This window comes from Hirundo rustica, chromosome 2 (assembly GCF_015227805.2).
Source record: "Hirundo rustica isolate bHirRus1 chromosome 2, bHirRus1.pri.v3, whole genome shotgun sequence".
Lineage (NCBI taxonomy): Eukaryota > Metazoa > Chordata > Aves > Passeriformes > Hirundinidae > Hirundo > Hirundo rustica.
In genome coordinates, this window is record NC_053451.1 from 29159753 (window position 1) to 29184489 (window position 24737).

The 24737-nt window shown below is 41.9% G+C and overlaps 1 protein-coding gene across 12 annotated transcripts in view; it reads left to right on the forward strand.

The window, feature by feature from the left end:
* LOC120749645 (rap1 GTPase-activating protein 1-like) overlaps positions 1-24737 on the forward strand; it is a 43571-nt gene that overhangs the window by 14203 nt on the left and 4631 nt on the right. For 4 of the 12 annotated variants that reach the window (XM_040057253.2, XM_040057247.1, XM_040057249.2 and 1 more), the window contains exons 5-21: positions 755-793; positions 911-1102; positions 5065-5168; positions 6630-6708; positions 6992-7045; positions 7136-7219; positions 7593-7693; positions 8324-8453; positions 8704-8859; positions 11072-11143; positions 11330-11416; positions 12069-12203; positions 13549-13695; positions 14905-15008; positions 17305-17418; positions 22165-22291; positions 22381-22483. In XM_040057253.2, coding sequence (XP_039913187.1) covers positions 755-793; positions 911-1102; positions 5065-5168; positions 6630-6708; positions 6992-7045; positions 7136-7219; positions 7593-7693; positions 8324-8453; positions 8704-8859; positions 11072-11143; positions 11330-11416; positions 12069-12203; positions 13549-13695; positions 14905-15008; positions 17305-17418; positions 22165-22291; positions 22381-22483 — 1828 coding nt within the window. The other 8 variants (XM_040057261.2, XM_040057255.2, XM_040057258.2 and 5 more) reach the window with 8 other exon arrangements.

Below are 24737 nucleotides of genomic sequence, written 5' to 3' on the forward strand. Positions count from 1 at the left end.
TCATACAGATGCTACTAGAAGGTTGATCTGTTTTGCCCAGTATTAAGGCAATAAGAACAGATTCCTATCTTTAAATCCTCAAGCTGAGGATTTAATTCCATTTCTTCAGTCTCACCTCAGGCCTACTAACCTTAAAATCAGACTTGACCTTGACTTTCATCTTGGGATGACCTATAAAAAAAGCCATATCGAGAACTGACATAGCTTTACTCTGACAGAGATAATCAGTGCTCTTTGTGATGATGGAGGAAGCGTCCGACTGGCATAAATTGGCTCAGATACTGCTTCTGCTCTGAGTCACACCTCAGCATTGCTCAGATGCATACCACTGATCAGCCATGGAGATGACACAGCCTCAATCTCACTGTAAATAACAGCACTTTTTCTACCATTCCTGCTATCATCCTTCTCAGCAGGACAGCAGCTGTCTAACTCTGTGTGGAAGGAGAGAGGCTGCAACTCCTAACCACAGCAAGTTTGCTTCTAGTTTGGCTACTTCCCCATTTTGCATGCCTATATTCCCTGTAGTTTGGAGGAGAAGGGTGGGTAGAATCTGACTCCTAAGTTTATTGTTCTCAAAGTTCTTTGTTATAATGCTGAGACCTTGGAAATGGAGTTTAACCTTAAGTCCCGAAGTAAAACTCTAAGGATGACCTAGGGCAGAATAGAAGCTGAGGGCACAGTTTGCACAGTCATGAGCACATAATAGTTTAAAAGATGTCTAGTTTTTGCTAATGGCCTGTTCTGATTTCAGACAGAAGAGGAGTATATTCCTTATCCCAGCATCCATGAGGTGAGCTAGTACTGCTCTCTTCTCTCTGTTTGCCCTTGGACTTCATTGGTTTTTCAGCTCATTTGCCTTCCAGCTTACAGTCCCATCAGCTTTATTGCTCTCTGTCCTTCTGAATAGGTTTTACAGAAAGGGTGGCCATATCCTCTCATTATCCTACCCCAGTTTGGGGGCTACTGGATTGAAGGGACCAGCCACAACCTCTCCAGCTCGAGTCCAACTCTGTCTGATGTACCCTTTTCCTGGAGTGGTAAAGTGAAACTGGAAAGTGACCCTACAGCCAAGCTGTACCGCAAACATTTTCTGGGAAAGGTAAGGGTGACCTTCAGAGCCTTCTTTGCCCACCCAGCCACAAGGCTGAAATGTTTCTCAGGCTTTTTCTGGTGAACTTAAAAATGTCTGCGTTGCTGCTGTATTTCAGTTCCTTATCATGCCTTGAACCGATGTAAATGGGGTATATACTGAGATATGGTCTGTAGTGTTTTAAATTGGTTGTGTGCTCTTGTGAAATGTGCATCATCCTGTGCATTAATAGAAAGATTTGCACAGGAAATGCTTTTATTTAGTTAAGAAGGTCTTTTGAGGCTCCTATACAGATACAGACATTGGGATAACAAGTGAACAAAAGTGTAATAGTATTGGAAGTGGAAATGGCACGATTTTTAGAGGGGACTTCAGCACTGACAGTGTAAGCTCCTCAGTAGGAGGCAGAACAGTCCATTTCCTTCAGTGTATGGTCATTCCAGAATGTATATGATGAAACCAGACCATGTGTTTTGTAGTTGTTGATCTAAGTAAGTTTGGTGCTAAATGTTCCATGAATTAAAAATTCCAGTTTGACATATAGGGAAACAGAGCTAGGCCTCATAAAGTGAATGTTTGCTGGCCAGCCTTTAAAGTCCATCTGGGTGGGCCTGGTTAGGGAATTGGCAGAATCTCAGGATGCTATTAGCCAAAGGGAACAAGTGAGAAAAACGCATGATCTTTTCAGAGATTTGGTTCATGGCATAAGGAGATAAGAAGGCCTGGCAAGTATGCTCACACTGCATCTTATTCAGTGATCTCCCTCAGTGACTGCTGTGTAAGTTCAAAACCAGGAGTAGGTGGTGCTTTGCACAGTGCTGGGGACCTGTTCTGCAGTAGTTGGTCTTGTCAGAGTGATCTTCTGTAGCGAATCTTGTTCCACAACACTGGAAAATTTTATTAATATGATTTATAAATAATTAGGAAAAAAAAAAGAAACCTTCCTGGAGGCTTTCCCTTAAGACTAACAGATCCGCTGTTCAATCTGTTAATGGACATTTATCGTATAACCTTCTGGAAACTTTCAGTATGCCAACTGTAATTATTTTTCTGTCATGGTAAATTTAGGGTTGTGCTTGAAGGCTTCCAGAGCCAGATAGGATGAGAGGCAAATTTGGATATGATTTTTTCAGTCCAGTTGTAGGATTCACTGCTGACCTGATATCACAAAACAGTTGAGGTTAGAAGGGATCTCAGGGGCCCATCTTGTCCATACTCCTGCTCAAGCAAGGCCATATCATCACTGTTCCTTCCAAGTGAGATCTAGGACTTTTTCTGTTGTGGAGCGTCATATATTCAAAGTGCCCAACCATCAGTGCCTCAGTATTACAGAAAAACCCTCTCTACTATAGTCTTCCTTTTCTGGTGTCCAGTGTTTTATTCTTTGCCTTAACTGACATGAATGTGTGTCCATGCTCAATTAAACATGCGAGTTTTTGAGCCAGCCACTGTCAGAAAAGAATGAGGGGAGCAGGGCTTTTGTCACAGAAAACTCTACCCTTGGCTAGAAAATGTTTAAAAAGCTTAGTTAAGGAGAGAGCTCAGAGCTTTTCCACTAGAAGGGTATTTCTTCAGTACAAAGTTAGTGTTACCAGTGATTTTGATGCTGTCTGTGTTGGGTCTTTTTCTTGTTGGTTACATGGGAAGGTTATTTTAGCAGTGTCAGGAAAGGTCAAATTCATGCTTTGAATAATGACAAACAGTTCTTAGCCGAAGAAGAGTCTGAAAGCATCACGTGGTGGGAGACGCATAGGCAGTGGTTTAGGGAACATCCTTTAAGCAGGACAGGAGATCAAAGTATTGTGTGGCACTACAAACTTAAATGAATGCCTTCGTTGTGGTTGTGTGTATGTAGATTGCTCAAACTCAAACAAATCTGTGATACTTTTTACAGAACATTGTACAGCAGACCCTATAAAACAACCACCAAAAAAAGTGGTAGAACATTCAAGACATAGCTCAGTTCGTTTTCCTTGCCTCATGATCTGTATTTTGTATGATGATTACACAGTAAGATTTATTTAGCCTTTAGGAAGAAGGCTGTCAAACCTTATGTCTTACATACTGTGGTAATTATTCAATGTCTATGTTGTTTTTCAAGGCTGTAATAAAGAGAAGTAGCCTGAAGCCAGGAAGGATTTAATAAATTTATACATTGTAAATGCCAGTCAAATAAACTTAGGGTCCAAGCCCTTGAAGCTCTCAGTGCTGAGGGAGAAGCTTTCTTGCTATGCATTCATATGTGAACATGTATTTCTCTTTATGCTGTCCTTTCTTTGTGCTGGTTAAAGTTGCTGCAGGTGGCAGATGTCTTAGTAGCTTTATAACTTAGGCAAACTGTCAGCATTCCTCGTGTGTTCCGCTAGTCTTTTTCCCTTTGCCCATGAAAGATACTTAATTGTTTTTACAGAGATCTATTTGAAATCCAGAACTGCCTTTCAGACTATATTAAGTGTTACAGAAACTGCTGCTGTGGCTGAACAATGTGTACTTAATACATAGGCCATCTCAGCTCCAGGGTAACTTGTCATCACTGACTTGCAATCTTCAGTATCAACTGTAAAGCCTTTTGATGGTTCATCTCTAACTTCAGGACAGCTAACAATAAAGGCTGCTGTACATTGAAGGACTGTGAGTCTGACATATGTTGCTTATGTGTTTTTACAGAGAAAGAAAATCATGTGGAGTGAATTATAGGGTTATTTGTACATGTGTTTGCTCAGATTTCAGTTTAAATCCCAGGCTTACATTCAGGATCAAGCTACATAGCCAGAGTGGCTTTGACAAAAATTCAGTTATTTTAAGACCTCTACTATTTCTGGTACCCATTCCCCTGTGAGGATTGCACCCATTTGTGCAGCTCTGCCTCGCTATGTCAGCTGCAGAGCTGATAGCCCAGTCTCCAAAGCAACTGACGTCCCCTTGTATCAGATCGGCTGAGGTCTGGCTTAGAAGTCTTATCAAAAGGCATCTTAATTTCTGGTCTTTGCAACTCAGTGTTATTTCTGGGATTAGCTCCAGCTAACCGCAGGCTTTAGTTCCCCTACTTTTGCTTTGCCTTCTAGTTGCCATTTTTGTTGGCATTATGCCATTTTTTTCCTTAACAGCCTGTCTTGGGCATCCAGCCTGCAATTTGACTTCTTTGGTTTAAGGATTTTGATTCTAGACTTCAGCTGACCATGGAACAAGGTCTTGCTTTGCTCCTTGAATCTGTTCCTCAGCTGCTCTGTCTTTCTGCCCTTGGTCACAGTGACTTACCGCACCTGATTCTTGTTCACATCCCAAAAATCCATTAGTATCCGGAAAGTTGTGGTCAGGAGAATTAAACTGTCCTTTGTGTCTTCCTTTGATTTCAGCTTCTTTTCCCATGTACTATCACTGACTGGTGTGACAGATCACACTGGACTTCTGTGATTTGAACACTGCAGCTAGAGGCCGTGTTATTTCGTTTGCCTCTTGGCTGCTCTTAGACTTTACCTTTTTCAGACTGCTTTGTTTGATCAGCAGTGGAACTTTTTGCCCATAAGTCAGTATCAGGGCAGTTCTGGGTGTTGGGTATTTTCTGTCTCAAAGAGGAGCTGAGGACAATGACATCTTTAGTACTTAAAAAAGGTTAGATAGCTACATCGGATTCAGGGAAAGTCCATGAAAGATAGTATTTAATTTACAAGAAGATCAATTTCTTCAAAACATGTTGCTGAATGTTCTAATACTGTTCCTTCTCAGGGGCTCTTCTGATGTTGGACAGGTGAGGAGGAACTGAACTGACTGGATGCACTTTGACTGATATGCTCACGCACTGATTATCAAATGGGCTGGAAGACAACATACACACATCTGGAAGCATGCTACTCCTAGTTAAATTAAAAATTAGCTAATCTTGAGTGACAGGTTGTATACAAAAAAAACAACCTGGTAAACCTCTCCAGGAAGTGTGTTGGGGATAATGCATTTTGGTTTCCTGTTTGCAGGAGCACCAGAACTTTTACTCCAGTGACATGTCCTTGGGCTACCTAGTACTTTCTGTGAAGTATGAACAGATTGAGAAACAGGAAAATCTACGCCTGTTGCTGAGGTAACAGTGCCTGTTATTGAAGTGTATGCTACTGTGCTGTGTCTTACCTTGTGTTCCCTCTGCATAGATGTGGGCGTGAATTTCGTGTTTTTCTTCTGGAGAGAAAAGAAACTGCAAAGAAACCTTTGAGTTTTTTTTTTTCTTGCCCTCTGATCTTGGGTTGCTCTCAGGAGTTTCCTTCAAGAAGATGGTATGGTGCTTGCAGGTGCATCTTTGTAGTACCTGTGTGGAAAATACCGGTTCTTCCCTCAAATAGAAAGTTTTTCTGTTTATTCTGTCTACTTAGAGAATTGTGAGCACTCTCCAGGGGAATATGGATTCCCTAATGGAGGACAGCCTAGCCCAGGCTGTGTACTTGAGACTAAGGCTCCCTTGAAGGTGATCTAGAACATTCCCTAGATTCCCAGGGCAATCTATGAAGCCATAACTCTTAGAGAGAGTTATGAAGAGAGACATTACCTACAGAGAGCTGCTGAATGAGCTACAAGAAGAACAGAGAAGGATCTTGTGTAGGGGAGAGACCACTGCAAAGGAGTTTTTTACCGCACCGTGGGCTGGGTGCACTCCCAGTAGGCAGTGCTACTGAAACCAAGTGATGTACAGTTGCTGCTGATAAGGATTTGTCCCGGACTGAGGGGAAAAAAATGGTTGTGTAGGAATTAGCTACGAGAAAATCACTGGTGGGTTTCCTTCAGTGTCTGCAGAGAATGCTTCAGACTGCCAGCAATAATCTGGGAATAAAGAGAAAGCCTGTTTGTCAGCTGTGCCTGGGAATGTTTATCTTCCTATGTGGAAGAGACCAGGGAAGAACAAAAGGGTAGTTATTCCTCTACTAAGATATTTTATTATATGCAGTACTTTTTGCTCAATAGCTTGTTTATAATGGTTTGAAGTGGCTTTTGACAGCCCAATATTTCTTATTCCTTAGAAAGATATCTCTCCTTAAATACACTTATAAAGAGAAATGCAGCTCTCCTCTGTCAGCTTTCTGGAACAATGCTACACCAGTTTCTGCCTCCTTTACTTTGCATAGACCTGCTTTCCTAGGCTGTTTCTAACAGACCTTTTAACAATCTTTCAAGCCTTCACTGATCATTGGAATCCCTTATTATTCTGTGTCCATGAATTGTACTTTGACATTTAGATTTCTGTGGAAGAAAATGATGTGTGGGGGAGGGGAGAAGCAAAATACTTCTTCAAGGCAGACAGGAGTGCAAAGGAGCAAAGACACTATGGCCTCCTTGTTTTGTCTTCCTCTGCTCACCACAACAGGTGATGGGCAGTAAGAAGTGAAAATACCTTGCTTTTCCAGTGATTCTATGCTCCATGGTTAAAATTAACCCTCTGGAATTAGCTGCTTTAACAGTACTCTGAAGTAATGGCTACTCTTTCTTTAAAGAGCCATTGTTGCTTGTGTCTCCCTTCAGCCATGTCTCTAATGCTTTTTTTCTTTTGTGTCAGGACTCGTACTGGCACCAAACATGATCTAATTCCCATTTCCTGTCTGAATGAGTTTCCCAATGCTGTTCAGATGGCAAAGGTGAGATTCGTGCTTGCCTGTTTGTCTTAAGGCCTCGTTCTTCAAGTTATTTTTACCTCTGTCCTCCCATTTCCCTCTTTTCCTACTATTCCCCAGTAGAACTGTCATATAGTTCCCTTTTACCCTTCCATTTGCCTTCTTTCTCTTCCAATTTTACCTCAGAATTTTTGCCTGAAGGGGCTCCTGTCAGATAATTATAAACAGTGCCTACACTCTCATGCCTGCAGCAAGCCAGGGCACATGATAATCACACTTCTGTTTCCCTGTCCCTCTCACTCAACAGCTACTGTGTGAGGATGTGAATGTTGAGCGCTTCTTTCCTGTCCTCTATCCCAAGGTACAGTGTTCTGATACGTCTGTATGTCACTTTTCCATCAAGATCTGGCTAATGACATGAAGTTGATAATTTCTGTTTTCATTACCTCAGGCCTCACAGCTTATTGTTGCATTTGATGAACACGTCATAAGCAATAACTTCAAATTTGGGGTCATCTACCAAAAGCCTGGACAGGTAAGACCCATCAGATCCCATGGTACTTGGGCCAAAATGCAAAGAGTCAGTTTTCTTAAAGGATGCAATAGCAAGGTCTGCGCTGTCCAGAAGCAGTGGCGTGGAGGCTGCAGTGTTTGTGCAGTACCGTGGTTCCTTTGGCTTGCCTCTTCCACCTGCAAGGTCTCTGACAGTGTAGGCTTTGTGGATCTCTGAACCCTTACTCTAACCCTCATGGCATCTTGGGGCTGAGGCACAGGAGCCCAGCACCATGGGGGGCCCAGATCACAAATGTATTCAAGCAGAGATGTTTGTTGGTTGAATTGTCTATAGAAATGACTGCCTGTTCTTTGTATTCCCTGTGCTTCTTACTACTTCTGCTTTCCTTCTGTAGACAACTGAAGAAGAGGTCTTCAGTAACACAGTAGAGAGTCAGGGTTTCCTGGAGTTCCTGGATTTCCTTGGTGACAAGATTCAGCTGCAGGATTTCCGTGGGTGCGTACCCAGTGCAGCTGGAAAGCCAGATTAAGTTAGGGAACATCATGTGTTCAGAAGGTGTGACTCTGTTACAGCCAGCTTCCTGAGAAGTGCTGTGTCTTCTGAATCCCAGTGCAGGTGAAGAAGCCCCAGATGCTTTTGTCAGCCATCATGTCTGGAAACTAGTTGGAGCTTAGGTCTCTGCTGGTATTTTGATTTAAAGGCGTCCTAGTATCTCAATCTGACTCACGGTATCAGCAAAGAATAATTTTATTTGGCAGTGCAAATACAAGTTGTTTCACAGTGGTTTGGGGCAATATTGTTTTGGGCTCTTTATGTGAGGCATTCCATCCCTTCTGTAGTTCTAACATACGGAGTCTGTTTCTCAGAAGAATGCCAAAGAAGGTAGCTACTTTGAGGATCCCTGATTTAACTTCATAGCTTTTAGCAAGCTGGTATGTTCACCACCACTAATATGGGGCAGCTTCAGTCAGTGCATTGATCTGGGTAAGATTTGGTGCCTCACTGTCACTGATTTCCTAAAAATTACCTTTGATAGTGCTGATATACTGCTGTTACTGATACTCTCTGTCTTCTCTCTGCTCTTTCATTTCTGTACTGCCTATCCTGTGGCGTGGATTTGCTCAGGTTCCGGGGAGGCTTGGATGTTACCAGAGGTCAAACAGGCACTGAGTCAGTCTATACAAATTTCCGGGGGAAGGAGATCATGTTCCACGTGTCCACAAAGCTGCCCTTCACAGAGGGAGATTCCCAGCAGGTATCAGAAGGAGGAGTAAGGATTACAACAGTGTGACTGGGGGAGGAGGGGTATTTGAAGAGGGACTGCATAGAGAGGAGGATGACTGACCATGAAACGTTGGGAATTATGGCAGGAGTAATGGTAAAAGTAGTGATGCGGAGTTTGGTGAACAGATGGGTTTGAGATGTTAGGCAGGCTGGTGTTTGATGTCCCATCATACTGTTCTGCTCTTTTTCACCTGCCTTCTCTCTTCATTATTACTTTCCAGCTTCAGCGGAAGCGTCACATTGGGAATGATATTGTAGCCATCATTTTCCAGGATGAAAGCACACCTTTTGTCCCTGATATGATTGCTTCTAATTTCCTACATGCTTATGTGGTAGTTCAGCTCACTCATAGCACCACTGGGGACACTCTCTACAAGGTAACCAGGATCAATACATTAGCCTCTACTGATTTTGATTCTTGAAGTGGAAATGGGTTCTTGGGCCTTTGGGAGAGGTGCAGCTTCAGCCAGATGTCGTTCTGATTCCTTGGGTATCTACTCCTGAAAGCAGAGTTAAGTTGTATGCTTTTCAAAGTAGCTGATTAGTTTCTAAAGCTTAAAGCTTTGGAATTGAAGCAGAAAGAATTCAGGTAAAATTTTTTGCTTACGTCAAAGAGCACGAGCCACAATTGATCCCACTTTTGGGGGTTGTCTCTCTTACCTTGTGTAAGTCAGGTGAAATCCGTGTCTGCATTGCCCGTGCTGCACAGCGCAGTGCTTGCAGCTTGCACTGCCTGAGGCTGCAGGTCAGATACAGCTGGTTGACCTAACTGTGGAATCCAAGCCAGCTGCACCTGCTTCTGGGGATTCCAGAACTGATGCCCATCTGGCAGAGAAGTGTTGCCTGTTAGGGCCTTCCAGGTGAAAGAAGTCCTGCTAGAGCCCAGATTAATTATCTGCAGCCTTTGGACACAGCTCGTTCTCTCTCTGACATGGCTCTGTCTGGATATCTTTATGTTCAACTTTCAGTGATGCTGAAAGAACAGAAAATATAAAGAAACTTGGATTTGTGATTGATTTTCCATTGTAGAAACATTCTAATCCAAGTGCCATGTGTTGTATTATGTAGGGATTTTGATCTGGTGATAATGAGTCCTTACACATTGGACGTCTACAGGAACACCAAGAATATCAAAACTAGGACAGTATCCCTATCTCCTCTTCCACCAAGAGGGTGTTGTTGGTGGAGCAACCACTTTCCTTTGTCCCCTATGCTTTGGGCAGCTGGGTTGTAGTGAAACCCTTGTGTTGACCAGGCCATGGAGTTCCAGTTCTCCTCTTGCTCCCTGTTTTGTAGGGCACAAAAATCCACTGGGCTTTTTTATGACAAGGAAAGAGCTGGGAAAGCTTGCTATTTGATGTGTGTCTTCCTGCCATTGTTTTCATCTTTGCCTGTCTGCAGTACCTTTTTTTTTTTTTTTTTTTTGTGTAATAGGGCTGTTTCATTCCATGAAGAAGAAATCATCCTAGCAATCACCCTAGAGCCAATGCAGAGTTTTCTAAAGGGGCTTTAACTGATGCTGCCTTGAGAGCATTGAAGTGCACAAAGGACTGCCATTTGAAGGCTTTCTTTGCCATCCCTTGTTCTATAAAGTTTTACTTTAAGCTTTATTGCTTACTGTTAAATTGGAATATTAATTGAATTTACTTCACAGAATCAATTTTTGCAATCAGAAAACTGAAAATGCGAAGCAGGATTTTAAATGGTAGATATCTGTTAGGAGAGAGATGGAGTCTTTGTAATTAGGGGAGGTGGCCTAAAATGTGAGAAATCTGAATTAAATCAAGAACCTATTTCCTTCTTCCTCTCATTAAACTCACACCTCTCAGTGGCTCTGTGACATTTATTTGTTGTTGTTTTGAGGCAGTTGTGGTTGTTATGACACTGTTCCCTCTTGTATGAAAGGACAAATAATGGTTCTGTTTCATCACAAACACGACAAAAAAAACCCCCTGTGAAATATTGTGAAGTACTATATGTATTTGGTAGGATAGCTACATGTAATTATGGGCAAGTGCTGTGAAGAAACAAGTGACAGTGTAAAAACTGGACTGCATTACAGTTACTTCTTCAGACATTGGTATGTCAGGTAGGAGCATGCTAAAAATAAATAAAACCTATCTCTTACTGGGAAAATGCATTTGTGTGTTTACCACCTGTGACTCACAGGGGCAGTGGCACTGAGATAGTCCCCTCAGTGTGCAGCATGTCTCCACCAAGGATAAAAAAAATAGGTCAGTACAACCACACTGACAACGGTTCTTTGGTGGAGATTAATCTTCCAGACTCAATACCAGCATTTTTTTTTGTTCCTAAATATACTGGTTATACTAGTTATTATTTTAAATAATTTTTAGAAAAGCAGTCAGTTCAGCTTTCTTGATTGCTCTTACTATGTGCACATCTGGCTGAGTTTCTGGGAGATAAAGGAGCACACCCATCCAGTGAGTTCAGGAACGGAGGGATGCACAGGACACTATATTACATCTCTTTTGTATAGGTTAATTATTTAGGAGGATTCAGATCATAGTAGTTTGATGGTCTCACTTGTGTTCTGATACTCATTTTTTTCCTCTTATATTGTTTCAGGTTTCAGTCACAGCCCGAGATGATGTCCCCTTCTTTGGACCGCCTCTGCCAAATCCAGCCGTATTTAAAAAGGTTTGTTTCTCTGGTCCACTGTTAGTTGGCAGGAGACATGGTGCACACACGTGTTCTGAGCTGCTACTATCAGTCTGCCTAGAACACTTTGGAGGGCAAAAGAGTAGTAAGCAATTTTTTTATAATGTGATATTTTTACTAGTGTTTTCATCTCCAGTTTAGTCTAGTCTTCATCTTGTCTTGTAGAGTGCAGAGTTTCGTGAATTCCTTCTGGTCAAGCTCATCAATGCCGAGTACAGCTGCTATCGAGCTGAGAAATTTGCTAAATTAGAGGTGGGTCTGTTACCTGGCTGCTCAATTAAATATTATAATTATATATATATATATAATAAATATATTATTGTCAGATAAAGAAAATAAAGTTAAACTTCTGACTTCTAATTTTGTGTTGCTTAAGAAATGAAGATGAAATGCGATTTTATACTAAGTCATGGGATATTTCCTTCATATTTCTCAGCAGGTGTGATAGAATATGGAGAGGTACATTTTAATACAAAGATCTAATCCTCAAGTAAGGATGGGATGTATTTTGCTGGAGGAAATTCTGTGCTAGCTGAAATTCAGTATTATGCTACAGGACACATGCTGATATCACTTGAATTTTGGTTCAAGGTACCAGAATTCTGTTCCAGACTCTGCTGTTGCCTGATCTAGAAAAAAAACATGTCTCTGTTTCATCAGTTGTAAGGAAGTGTCCTTTATGACTTGCTTTAGAAAGAGTTGAAAAGGGCTGTGTTACTGCAATATATTCTGTAACTATGCAGTTAAAACCACTTCGTGCTGTTTACAGTAATTTTCGTGGGGTTTTGTTCTTGTCATTGTTGTTCTTTTGGGGTTTTTTTAAGAAGAATGTGAAACATTGAAAAAACAGGAAGAAACTCTCTGCTTCCAGTAAAAGCTGTTCTCATTCGCAATGTTGATGCAGGAAAGAACACGGAGTGCCCTCTTGGAGAGCCTTTTTGAGGAGCTGCAGCTTCGCAGCCGCAGCATGATGGGATTACCTGTAGGGGAGGATGACAAGATAGAGAATGGCAGTGGGGGCTTCCTCGAGAACTTCAAGGTGAGCCTTTCTACAAACCTACAGTGTGGTCTAGAATTCCATACTGGACCTTAGAAGTCAAACTCTTTATGCTTTGTGCTGATGTCAAGGGTCTACGGAAGAAGGAGTCAGTGTTTGCAAGAGGAATTGTAGTAACTAGGAGCAAGGTTCCTTTCAGTTCCTACAGAAGATCTCTTTCAATTAATTTTCATTATAACTGAAAGAATTGCAGGAGGCACTACAAGAGTTTCTAACTTATCTCTGGGTGTACTGTCTAGGAAAAATTACGATGCTTTACTTACCGTCTAAAAGCCAGAGTTAATTTACCTTTTTCAGTGTAAATGGCATGTTAGGGGGTTTTTATTGTTGATTTTTTTTAATAAACTAGGTGACAGAACCTTCTTTTAGAAGTGATAAAAGATGATTGCTATGAGAAAATAAAGGTTTTGCATGAATGGGCAAACTGAATTTTGAACTGGCTATATAGAGAGAATCTTTATTGCTTTCCTATTCTGTCTACTTGCTCTTTCCCACTTATGTGGGAAGTGCCTTCTTTTATATAATAAGTTATCGCTCTCGAAAGAGAGATGTATTATAAATAGCATTTCTTCAGATGACTTTATGGCTTTATATGGTCGGTCAATTTGAATTACTAGGGTATGTAAAACTAACCTGTTCACAAGTAAGTTTGGTAGCTGTGTGCATAGCTTTAGTCAGGCCGGGGATGCTTTGGTGAGGTGTATTTTTACATACAAATTGCCTTTGCTGCTATCCATGAATTTTAACCCATTCATGTCTTACACCAATTCTCCCAAAATGTCCCTTTATGACTTCTGCCAGGTGCTGTGATTTGCATGTTATGTACACAGATGACATTTGTAAAAGGCTGGAAAAGGCTGAGTTAAGTCAGAAAATGGCTTTTTCAAATGCTGCAGATTTTGATACGGCTGCTTTCCAATTGAAACCAGAACTCAAGTTTATATGAGACTGAAGCTTACAGCCTTGAACAGGAGTTTGGTTTTGTGTTTTATAGCAGTACTGGATAGGACTGCTCCAGATGATGCTGTTTAATCCAGTGTGCTGGGATGCTGGTAGGAAACCTCTATTCATTGCAGTAGGAGAAGAGAGGTGAAACTAGAGAATATACTTGAGAAAGAGCTCTTCCCAGAGCTCCATGAATCAGCTAAGACCAAAACAGAGCAGTATCTAAGGTGCTGCCTTCTAAGAGTCAGGATGTGTGTGGCTCTGGTGTCGGTCTGTCACAACTTCCCACTCGATCTGTGGTGCTTCTCATGCTACCCTACCGTGTGCATGTCTATATGTGTATATCTGTGTTTGTCTGTTTCCCTGCCTCCCTCCTGTTCAGCGGGTGATCAGAGGCCGCAGCCAGAGCCTGGATACCATGGGGATATCCATGAGAAAGCAGCAGCCAGCCACCCTGCCCAGCCGCCCAGCTACAGCTGGCCTTGCCCTCAGCCAGAGTGTCGCCGAGGGCCCTAAGGCCATTGCTGCGGTAAGGTATTCGGGTGGGCTGTAAGAAGAGAACCCGGCATACCTTTGTAACCACGCACACGTTTCTTTCCCCTATTAGTTTGTCCTCTTGTCCCACTGTGAATCTTTTTGTTGTTTCATCCCATTTCACGAGTGGTGACAGCATGTTGCAGTCTGTTTTGTCTGTGCCCATCTCTAGCCCCAGTTCGTGTGTAAACTAGAGCTGAGATTGATGCAGACTGGGAGAAGAAAGCCAAACATGGTTCTACATCAGGCACTATCTCTGCTGTCCTGGATTAGATCCTGTACGGTGCCGTGTGTTAAAAAAATGCATGCACTGTGGTTTGGCTGGAATGGTACTGTATTGTCATATGGCAAGACCTGAGAATATAAGGACACTAGAACTGTTTCATTTTCTTCAATTTCACCAATCAGACTGTTGTCTGTAATATAAACAGGTGCACAAGGTATTCAAGGTGCTGTTGTGCTGTAAATAGAATTTGCATGTTGGGAACAAACAGCAGAATTAATAAAGTTTGGGGTGAGAAAAAGAATGAATATTTCTTATTGCTATCAAAGCCTTTCTTATTTGATAGGGATACTAAACATATGTGACCAATGAATTAAAAATCTATCACAGATCTTTCCAGAAAAGGATCCATGTTTCTGATATTGAAAATGTGGTTACCTTGGCCAAAGTGCATCCGGCTGGTTGTGGTCTCTGCACTGGTGATGTCAATACAGGCAAACTACAAAAAAAACATCTCTGAGTAAGCCAAGAAGGTGCCCTTCAGTGTGAAGATTTCTTGGTGACAGTTTACTTGGTTGTATGCATTCTTTATGTGAATACAACAAAGTCACAGCATACTAATGACTTGGGTTTGCTGCCTCCTTTGCTCTTTTAACTTCTGTTTTCTTTGCCTTACTGGTTCTGCCTCTGCTCTCACCATATGGGGATATCTCCCTTCCCAAGCCTGTTTCTCTGTATACTGGCTGTGTTCTGCCTCTGTTTCTTTATGTCTCTGTCCCTTTCTGACACCACCTTTGTAAGCCCTGGCTGCTCTTGCTCGCTGACAGAAAGCACCCCTTGCACAGGTGGAGCTGAGCTCTTGTATTGCAGTAAAGGAGAGGATCTGGATCCACATTGCAAATTCTTCTCCTACGCTTGCAGCTCTCCACATCTTTTCCTGTCTTGTTCCTCTCCTTTCTGTCATGCTTTCCTTTTTTCTAGTCTTTTGCCTTGCCTGGTAGGAGCCCATCACGTACTCGAGCCAGCCGCTTCCACGGGCGACGGAGTAGTGCCATTGGCATTGAAAACATACAGGAGGAAAAGAGGTATGAGCTGTGGGGAGACGAGACAAAGAGGGTGAAAAAACCAAGAGGAGATGAGAAAAGGAACATAGAAAGGCACATATAGGCAGAGGGGAACCATCAGGAATGAGAACTAAAATGGATGTGGTTGGAATGGGCAGAAAGGGACAGATTATTGACTGGTGGAGAATAGACAAATGACAGAAACAGACAAAAATTAAAAGGGGACGTTTGGAATTGGAGAGAATCAATATTTGAGGAAGAATGGAGGAAACGAGTGGAGGAACTTTATAAGATCACTCTTAAATATTGTGCAGTATGATCCAGGACTCTTGAGTTGCCTGTTCTTCACTCACCACTTTTAGAAGAGAATCAGATGAAAGGCTGGTATTCGGGAAGGGGATGCTTGATTTTTTGTTTGTTTTCATGTTAAAATAATTCAAATAGGCAAAATTTCTGGTAATTTAAAGGATTTATTTTAAAAAATTATGTCCAAATGACTAGTGTTTAAGTTAGATTATTATAATCTGATAAATAATTATAATTAATGGATAATATACTTCTTCAGGGAGTGATTTGGCATATTTGACATAATTGTAACCATTCAAAAGTTGTCTACTGGTCACGAGAGATTATTTCATTAAATTATAAATTTCTCTCAGCTGTAGCTGAGACACCTTTTTAAGATCATACAGAATTTCAAAAGTCACATCAATGCTCTGCATCTAATACGATGTTTTCCCAGTTGCAAGAATTCCAGGAAACAGCTTAAAGACTGGGTGCAAAGGGGAGAAAGTCATCTCTAATGTGGAAACTAGTTATTTTAGGAGGAAGTTAGTGCATTTTCCCTTCTTTCTTAATGAGGTGCCTGTGACCTAATCTGAATAAAAATAAAACTTCTTTTGAGACAAATTAAATCTTCAGAGACAACTGCCCTGTAATAGTCGAAGCTGTCACAATAGCCACAGCTCCTCACAACTTTTAAATACCTTTGTACCTGAGGCAGCTGTATCCTTCAATCCATTACTTTGTGTACAACAACTGTTTCTATTCCCTTGAAGGATCTGTAAAACTTTCCTACTACTGGAAAAACCCCTGGATTTATTTTCTTTTTTTTTCCCTTCTCTTTGCTTGGGGAGATCTGGTGAACTAATTGGCCTATTAAGCTTTCCTTTTGCTTACTTGTAAACTTAGATGTAAGGAACAGGGAGCCTTAGCTTATATTTTCTGAAAGATATTTTTGGTCATTCTTGAAGGTGCAGTTTCACTAGCAACTGCTCTAACAGTTCATTGTTATTGAAAGCAGATGTGATACTTCCCCTCTGTCCTTTTCATCTACCCAATCCTGACTATTCCTTGTGATGATTGCTCAGATCCCTCGTGGGTCTTCATGGAACTGATTCAGCCCATAATTCAAATAGAAAAAGTATCAGCTTTGTTTCACTGGATTAATTGTCTGCCAGGTTCTGCCATGAACTGGCTCGTGGAGAAGTCTGATGGGTACCAGGACTGGTGGAAAGTGCACTCAGCAAGAATGAAGGAGGCTGCAGCATGCTCTCTTTCTGGGAACAGTGAGCTCCAAGTGTCACGTGTGACTTCACCCTGAAGCTGTAACCTAATGATATGCAGTCTTCACTGACACAGCTGACCCAGTCCATCCCACCTGTTAGAGTGTTGTAGGAGTTTCAGGGTTGTTTTAATTTTAGAATTACTTTTTGTCAGGGTAATTCCCAGTCTCACAAACAATTGTATTAGCATAAGTGAGGGTATCAGAAACTGATGTGAGTGGCACAGGATCAGCTGACCAAGGGAACAGAGGAAGAACTTTGTGACAAACTCCATCACTGAAGCCCTAAAAAAAAAAAAAACAAAAAAACCCAGAATCCTTTAGTTTTCCTTTCTTTAATTAAACATACCTCTCATTTCAGTTACTCACACAGACAACTTTCTTCAGAGGTATCTTGGCAAATCTTAGTAGCAGTAACACTTTTGTAACCATCATATTTACACCCTCTATTAAATCCTATAGCTTCTTAAGACCAGTGGAATGGGGAGGATAGAGGAAAAAGTTAAAAAATTAAAGGTGAATACTGAAATTAATTCAGGCTTTTATATCAATTCAAAAGCAGTCTTAAATTAGCCATTTTGAGATGTTACATGTCATATCTAAGGAGTCTGCCCTTTTCAACATAACTGATTGCTTCCCTTTTGCATGTATACAAGAAATACAGCTTTGTACTGTGTCTTGTAAGGGAGTGTTTGAATAGATGGTAGTTGACTCTGGCCCTGGGGTATAGCTGTTTCTCTTTTCTCCCTGCAGAGACACCACAGAGAGGATACAGAGGGTGTTGGACAGTCCAGGAACTTTCTTTGACCTAAAGTCTGACGGATCATCCAGTCCCAGCTCTCCAGAGTTCCCCAGCAGGAAGAGCAAGTGAGTTGAAAATAAATTTTAGTATTTGAAAGATGCTCACTGTCTCTGGTATTGGCTTAAGTGTGGTGCATGTCTTGCTTTGTTGGAGGCCTTACTGAAATTGTCCACATCAGCCATTGTAGCATCTCAAAAGTTGGATGTCTGGCTGTGGCACAGTAATTCAGAGCCTGTCAGGAACTTGGCTGTCTTAAACAGACTGTGATGAAAGATTGGAGCACTTGATTTGGGTTATATCTTTACTGTAATGTGAGCTTGCATCCAACAGGATACACAAAATCCTGGCTGTCCAATTATCCATGTTTACTCGTGTGTATGTTTCCTCTATAGTTTGCTCTGGAGTGATTTTGGAGCTTCATGGAGAAGCTTGGACAAGGGTATGTTGGGACGTTGTGTTGTACTCAAGTTCTGCTCCTTTAAGCAGGATTCATGCCGCTGCTCCCAACCAGCGTGAACTAACCTGTCTCCAGTCTCCCCAAAGTGTTACAGCAGGATTCCAGCGCGGTCCCATGTGTTGCACCTATGTTTCATTGCTAAAGCACGCCATACCACACCCAGTGGTATGTGCAAAACTCTTCATGCAGTAGTCTGCAAGTTAATTCTCCAGTTTCTGGTTGTCAAAAACTGGAAGAATGCAATTTCCTGGTAGTGGAGCTTTGCTGCTGCTAAGCTGTATTATACTGGGATGTGATCCTACCTAGAGCACTTCAGGGAAATCACCCATTTACATTTCCAGGACTCCAGAACAGTCTGTGTCCAAATCAAAAGCTGCAGCTGACTTTCTGTAACATTTTGCTGCACCTAATTTTTTTCAAGAGAACTTGGATGAGACCTCTGGCAAGAAAGGTAGCAAGTACTTTGTATTAGGGCATTTCCCTTTCTTAGGACTGTGGAGACTCTTAAGAAAATTTCAGGAGGTGCCCTAGAACCAGGCGTCTATGGTTATAGCTTCATCAGGTGCCAAATTTGACAAAGGAAGGGCCTCCCTTCCAACTCCACCCAGTGCTCCCTGAGAATTACAAGCTGGTGACTGTCTGAAGTAGTTCAGCTAGCCAGGTGTATGCTGGAGGACTGTGCTCAGAATTTTGTCACAGCCAAGGTGCAGTGTTCTGGCGCGTTTTTGTGTGTGTACTAGTTTTTGGGTTGGATGAGGGCCCAGAATTTTGGTGTGGAGGAGAATGGGAGCACATCTAGGAGATACAGACTGTTGATGAAGGTGCTAGCTCTGGCAGCTAAGGACTAGAGGGAATGCAGGACATGGAATTGCTGATTGGTCAGCACCCCCCATCTTCCAACACCACCACATCATTCCACCTTTCCTTCCTCATCCTGCCTGGGACCTTGTTAGTGATCTAGAAGTTCCTGACAGGCATGTGTGAGGGACTCTTGCTCTGATTAGATAGCTGATTACCTTGCATAATCACCAAGAATTCTGCTTTCCCCACTTCCCAACCCCCATTCTCCATCAGCTGAGGAGGTGAGCCAGCTGCAATGGCTGTTTCAAGTTGGTATCCACATGCTTTCAGAGAGCAAACATAGCATGGGATTTTACTAACAATACTTGCATGAATGTTGTTTATGCACATTAGGCGTGACCTGTATGATTTGTCAGTCTGTTTAGTTCTGTTCCAGGATTCTTTTTCCAATCATGGACTCAAAACCACTTAGGATCGCCAGAAAAAAAGAAGTGTTTTCATATCTGTGGTGGTTTAGCCCATTCCTGGACAGTTCATTCATAAGGTGGGATTGCAGCATGGAGTTTTGCACAATAAGTGGTTAGTCAGAGTTACAGCTGTGATCTCAGAGTTAGGGACTAGCCCATATGCAGCCAGTCCCATATGCAGCCATACTTTTTGCATGACACTGGGGACAGGGAATTAAGGACCTGTAATTCCACCATGTAAAGCACGTCATTTTCAGCAGGACAGTATTAGCACAATATTGCTGGAAAAGGCTGGGAGTGTAAAGTGTCTTGGAGACGGTTTACTGGAGTCCTGCTGAAATGGCCTACCTGTTGTTGATCAGCTGTAAAACCAGGATCAAGATGTAGGCATATTTAAAATGCAAAAGAGTTCTGCCTTGTGCTAGAATACTTTATGCAGTCCCTATTAGATAACAGACAGAATGGGCTATCCCTGGCAGTAGTCATCAGTCCACTCCTGGTTCTCTCCATAGAGTCACAAGAAATTTCTGTTACCTCAGAAATGTCCAGCATGATGCTGCTGGTCTTAACATAATCATTTCAGATTCAAAACTTGGAATGATCACCCTCTTCACCTGTGTTCTACTAAAACCTACAAGGAAATAAATGCAAAGGGAGCACATAAGTAATGGATTAATTATTTTACAGTAGAGGCAAAGCAGCTCTTACTTTCTGTCCTCGCATGCCAACTTTAACACACGTTTATGCAGTGATCAGCCAGCAATCCATGAAACTGCACTGTTCACTTGAGCTAACGGTGTCTTCTCTCCCACATACAGGGACAATTGTCCTTAGTTTCTCTGCTTTACTGTCCAGGTAGCCTTCCAAATAATCCTTCTTCCCAAGGGACAGACTCAAAAGAATGAACCCAGCCTATGTAACCAGGTAGTAGAACTCCTGAGGATCAAACTACTCTCTGGGTTGCAGCTGAACAATCAAGCACTGTACTGTGTATGTCCATATCCTAGGAAAAGTACATGGGTTTTTTGTATGTGTGTTTTCCCTCGTCAGACACATCTGAGTGGGGACATCAAGCCAATCAGGAGTGGACCGGATGCTACTCAGTCATTGGGTACCTCACTGAAGACACTGTCAAGACTTTTGGGGTGAAATCAGAGTCCTGGCTAAGAGGAGCATGAACGTACTTAGAGGACCTCAAGGACTGTGGAGAGACCGAGTGGCACCAAGTAACGCTCCACTGGCAGTTCCTGGAGCAGGAATTCTGTGAGAGGGAGATGGACAGATAGCCCCTGTTGGAGCATTTTGGCTCTGTGCCCTTCCCATTGCCAAATCAGCAGCCACTGAACCAGCCTCACCTAATGATGGGGAACAGAGGCCACCTTGAGTGCGACCCCTTCTCTTCCCTTCCTCTCCCCTCAGATGAATGAGAATAGTTTGGCCTGCAGAAGGCAAGAGCAGAAGAACACAACTCCACCTCTGTCTCTAGTGCCTTGACACAGGTCAAGAAATGCAGTGCAGAGAACAAGGATGGAGAAACGTGCTGAGGAAGGGTGCTGAGAAGGAGATACTTTGTGGAAATCTAGATCCCACTTCACTTAGATTCATGTTTTTGATTTGCTCTGCTAAGGGAGAAGCATGTTGGGCTTCACTTCCTCCAAAATATATTTCCTAATCTCTTGAGGAAATATCTTTGGCCTTTATTGGCCCTGTCTTTACTGTTCTCCCTGTTGCATGCTGGCATGTAAGATGCCTGGGATTTCAGGTTTCATTACTGCTTGTAGGTCAAGACTGGCCACATTTTGCAGTGTTTCTGAAGGAATAAATATATTTAGTATGTTAAAGGTGTCTTATCTTTCTTGCCTCTCTTAATTTTTTTTTTTTTTTTGGTTCCTTAACATTCCCTCTCTCACTAGCTGGTCTCTTATGCAGACAATGAGTATTTCACCATAAATTTGGGACTTACATACACAGTGCACCTTCTACTATGTAAGTGTGTCAGCCTCATGGACTGCTATTATGTCCTGAATGACTCGAAGCAGTGGATCCCAAATTCTCTGCTGGGAAGAGCTGACCTTAAGAGTCTTCTTTGATAGATCTGAAACATGTACCAGGCTACCTCAATGTCTCTTCCACTTGATAGAGTGGTGGTAGAGGGATCCAATACAGTTTGCTTTGAATGTCCCCTTTGAATGGCCTTGTGGGAGCTAAATTTTAGTGGGACAGACCTACAGGAGTCAGTCTATTGGCAACAGGGCACATGGAAAATCACCAGGATGGGAACCCTCTCCTAGGTGTGTTCCTGTCAGTAAGCAGGAGAAAGGCTCTGACATGTCTGTGTAAGAGCTTGGCACTTGATCCTACATAGTTTGATGCTGAGACATCCTGCAATAATGCAGATCTCAGTAATGTGTTTCTACCTCCCCATTGCTTCCTTAAACTTTCTTAGTTAACTGTTCTGTCACAGTGTTTAATGTCTGTCTGCTTTCCTGCCTCCTCCTGTAACACCTGTACAGAAAACAGCAGTAACACTTTATAAGCTCTATAATGTGAAAAGTATGCTTTTTATGGTCCCTTTGTTCTGCCTAGAATTTCACATCACACAAAACACAATAGCCTGAGAGTGGCTGTGGGAAAGGGTGGCCTAGACTGGGTTTCACCTGCCCTTTATTCTCAGTTTAACACCTCTTCATACTGTATTTAGGCTCCTAAAATCTCTGATCTCCAAAATAAGGCATCTGTTGATTTTAAGGAATGTCTACATGTATTTAATACTTAAATGCAGGTGGTTTGAGTCACTCTGCTTTATTACACTTAGGTCTGTGACTTAAAAATTTGTTCAGACTTGTCCTTTCATACAGTTATCCAGAATGGAGACAGAGAATTGGTTTCTCCGAAATGATGTAGCAACTAGAAATTATGGTATGGATGCCAGTTCATCTGAATTCTCTTCCTAGGTGGAAAAACTAGATGTGGATGAATAATACATTCTTACTGTTTCTGACTGCTACATAATAAAGCTATGCCTCAAAAAGTTAAGCCTGTGTGTAACAATAAGCATGATGATGTTGAATGCTTGCATTTCACAGAATGCTCAGGAGTCAGACTTCAGGATACTGTGTGATGCAGCCACTCTCACGTTCATCATCCAGTGTAAGCAGTTGTTGTAGTGGATTGAGGGAAAATGGAACATCTGAGGAAGAGGAGAATGACAGGGTGGGTGTATGATCTCTTAACAAACAGAGGCTACCCTCCCTGATTTTACCAGGTGCATTATTAAAACACGTCTTCTTTGCCCTCTCCAGGAGCTGACGTGCTCACTTAAGGGCCCTCCAAAACAGGATTCAATGGTTCAGAGTATGTGGCTGGATGACAGTGACTGCACACCCAGTACTTCTAGCTCACCAGGTAAAAAAGGAAGAAAAATAGAAAAAACCCTCTACTTAGACTTCTAGAAGTGTATGAGAGGCTGAGCCAAATCTTCTGTATGCTGTACTTAAAATTTTAGAAGCACAGGTAGATGATAGCCCAGGAAAATGGGGAGAGAAGCTGCCATGCAAAGTTTAATGGGGAAAGAATGTTTCAGTGGCATGAATAAATAGTGCTGTACATACTGCAAAAGGAGTTACAGTAGATTGCGAAGAATTAAAGTGTATATGTGTTTTCTGTGGAGAGCTATGGTTGCATTTCTGAATCCAGTCCCCTTAGACTAGATAGCCTGGATATGGGATTATAGGAACTGCTTCCTGAACAAAGCAGTATGCTCCTGAGAAGGTGGGTAATGAGGAAGCTGACCTGCACTGAGAGCTTTTTGTCAAGGCTGGGCTCTTAGTCTAGTACTTGATTAAAGCTGACGTAGTTGATCAAAATCAGCTTGGATCCATTTGCAGTGCAGAGATGATTATAGTCCTTAGCAGTTCTCTTCAGTCCCGTGGCAAGAGCTGGATCACCTGCCCTGATCTCAGACTCTGCTTGCAGTTGTGTTCCACTTTGTTAAAATGAACTGGTTTGGACTGAAGCATTTCTTGTTGAGCATCAGCCTTAAGCTAAAAGTAGGGAAAGTTTAAGTCAGTTTCAGTCTGTTTCTGAGAAAGAGGCTGTGTAAGATTTTGGGAAAGTATGATTGAAAAGACTAAGCTTTTGAGTTTGGGGACTTTTTAGAAACTGTGAAAGGCAAAACATTTAACATTTAACATTTGTTGCTGGAAGAGTGGAATAGGAGCATGCTGAGGTGGTAAGGGATACTAGGGATTATGTGTATGGCAAGGAAGAGAGTTGGTTGGAAGGAACTGTGAGGTCTTTGTAGGAATTGTGTGAAAAAAGATTGTTTGTAAAGATTACAAGGGTCAGAAAATGGGGCCAGCTTACTTTGAGGAGAGAGTTAGTCTCCACAGCTGTCATATATGAGATATCAAGAGTGGCCATCAGATAGATCCCTGCTTAAAATTGTCTGTATCTTAGCAATGGCATTGGAGATATGATACTGTCAGACATTCTGCAGAGACCTCTGTTCTGTGAGATGTTCCTCTTTTTGTTGTGGATGCTGGAGGCAGGGGTGCTTTCGATTGGCCTCTGCTGTTCTTCACAGATAGTTTCTCTGTCTGCCGACTCTTAATTGTCTCACAGTATATAAATCATTAATGTGCATCACTGAGAATAATCATTACAGAGAATGCAGTGTAGAGTTCAACATTATTTTTAGGTTTTACAGCCCTGGGTACAGAGGGCAGTATCCTGGTGGCTTAGTTTTGCCCTTTATTGAGTTATCCAGTAACTATTCAGCCTCAGTTAATGCACTTTGCAAAATCAGACCGAACTGATTTTTTTTTTTCCAGGGGAGAAACCTAAGACAAGCCCACTGTGAATCTAGATCCTGTGCTGAATAAATCCAGCATTCCTAACCCATGTACACATTCTTGGCTTCTCCAATTTGCCTTTCAGATTGAGAGAGCAAAATTACAGGGAAAAAAAAAAAAGTCAGCAATCTGTGGTCATTATGCTCCCAAATCATGACACAGAGAACTGCCATTGCCAAAATATTATTCTAAGTTGGCTTTAAAGCACCAACATGTTTCATGTGCCAGAGTATGTCACATGAGGCAGAGGTGACTTTCCCCCTAGCCTCAAGGGCAGGATAAAAATTGAGCTATAACTCTCCTTAACACTTGGACACTACCAGTTGTGTTAGATATATTTTTATTTAGTTACTTGGCCTATTAGTCACTTCATAAAAAACATACATCATAATTACATTTCAGCATAGCGGAACTGGGATATATACAAAATAGTGGAGAACCCTCATATTGTAAATTCATGTTGTTTAAAACCACAGTTTAGCAGCATTTGGCAGTGATTTACCAGTTTTGTTTTTAAATCTCCATTTTAAATTACATAATGACACTGGGAAAGTGTCTGCCTTGGAAAAATGCTGAAAGAATAGTTGCATCTCATGTTTCCTAGAAGATACTGGTGTGATCACATATAAGTAAAAAAAAAAAAAAAAAAAAGAAGAAGAAGGGGAAAGCATCTTAGCTTACTGTCTTACTGCAGGAATCCCTCATTAGCTTTCTTTACTTTCCTGACTGAATGGTTAGATATGCCATCAGAGGTATTCACCTGCCCATTCTACCCCTTAGCACATTTCACACTAACATCAACTCTT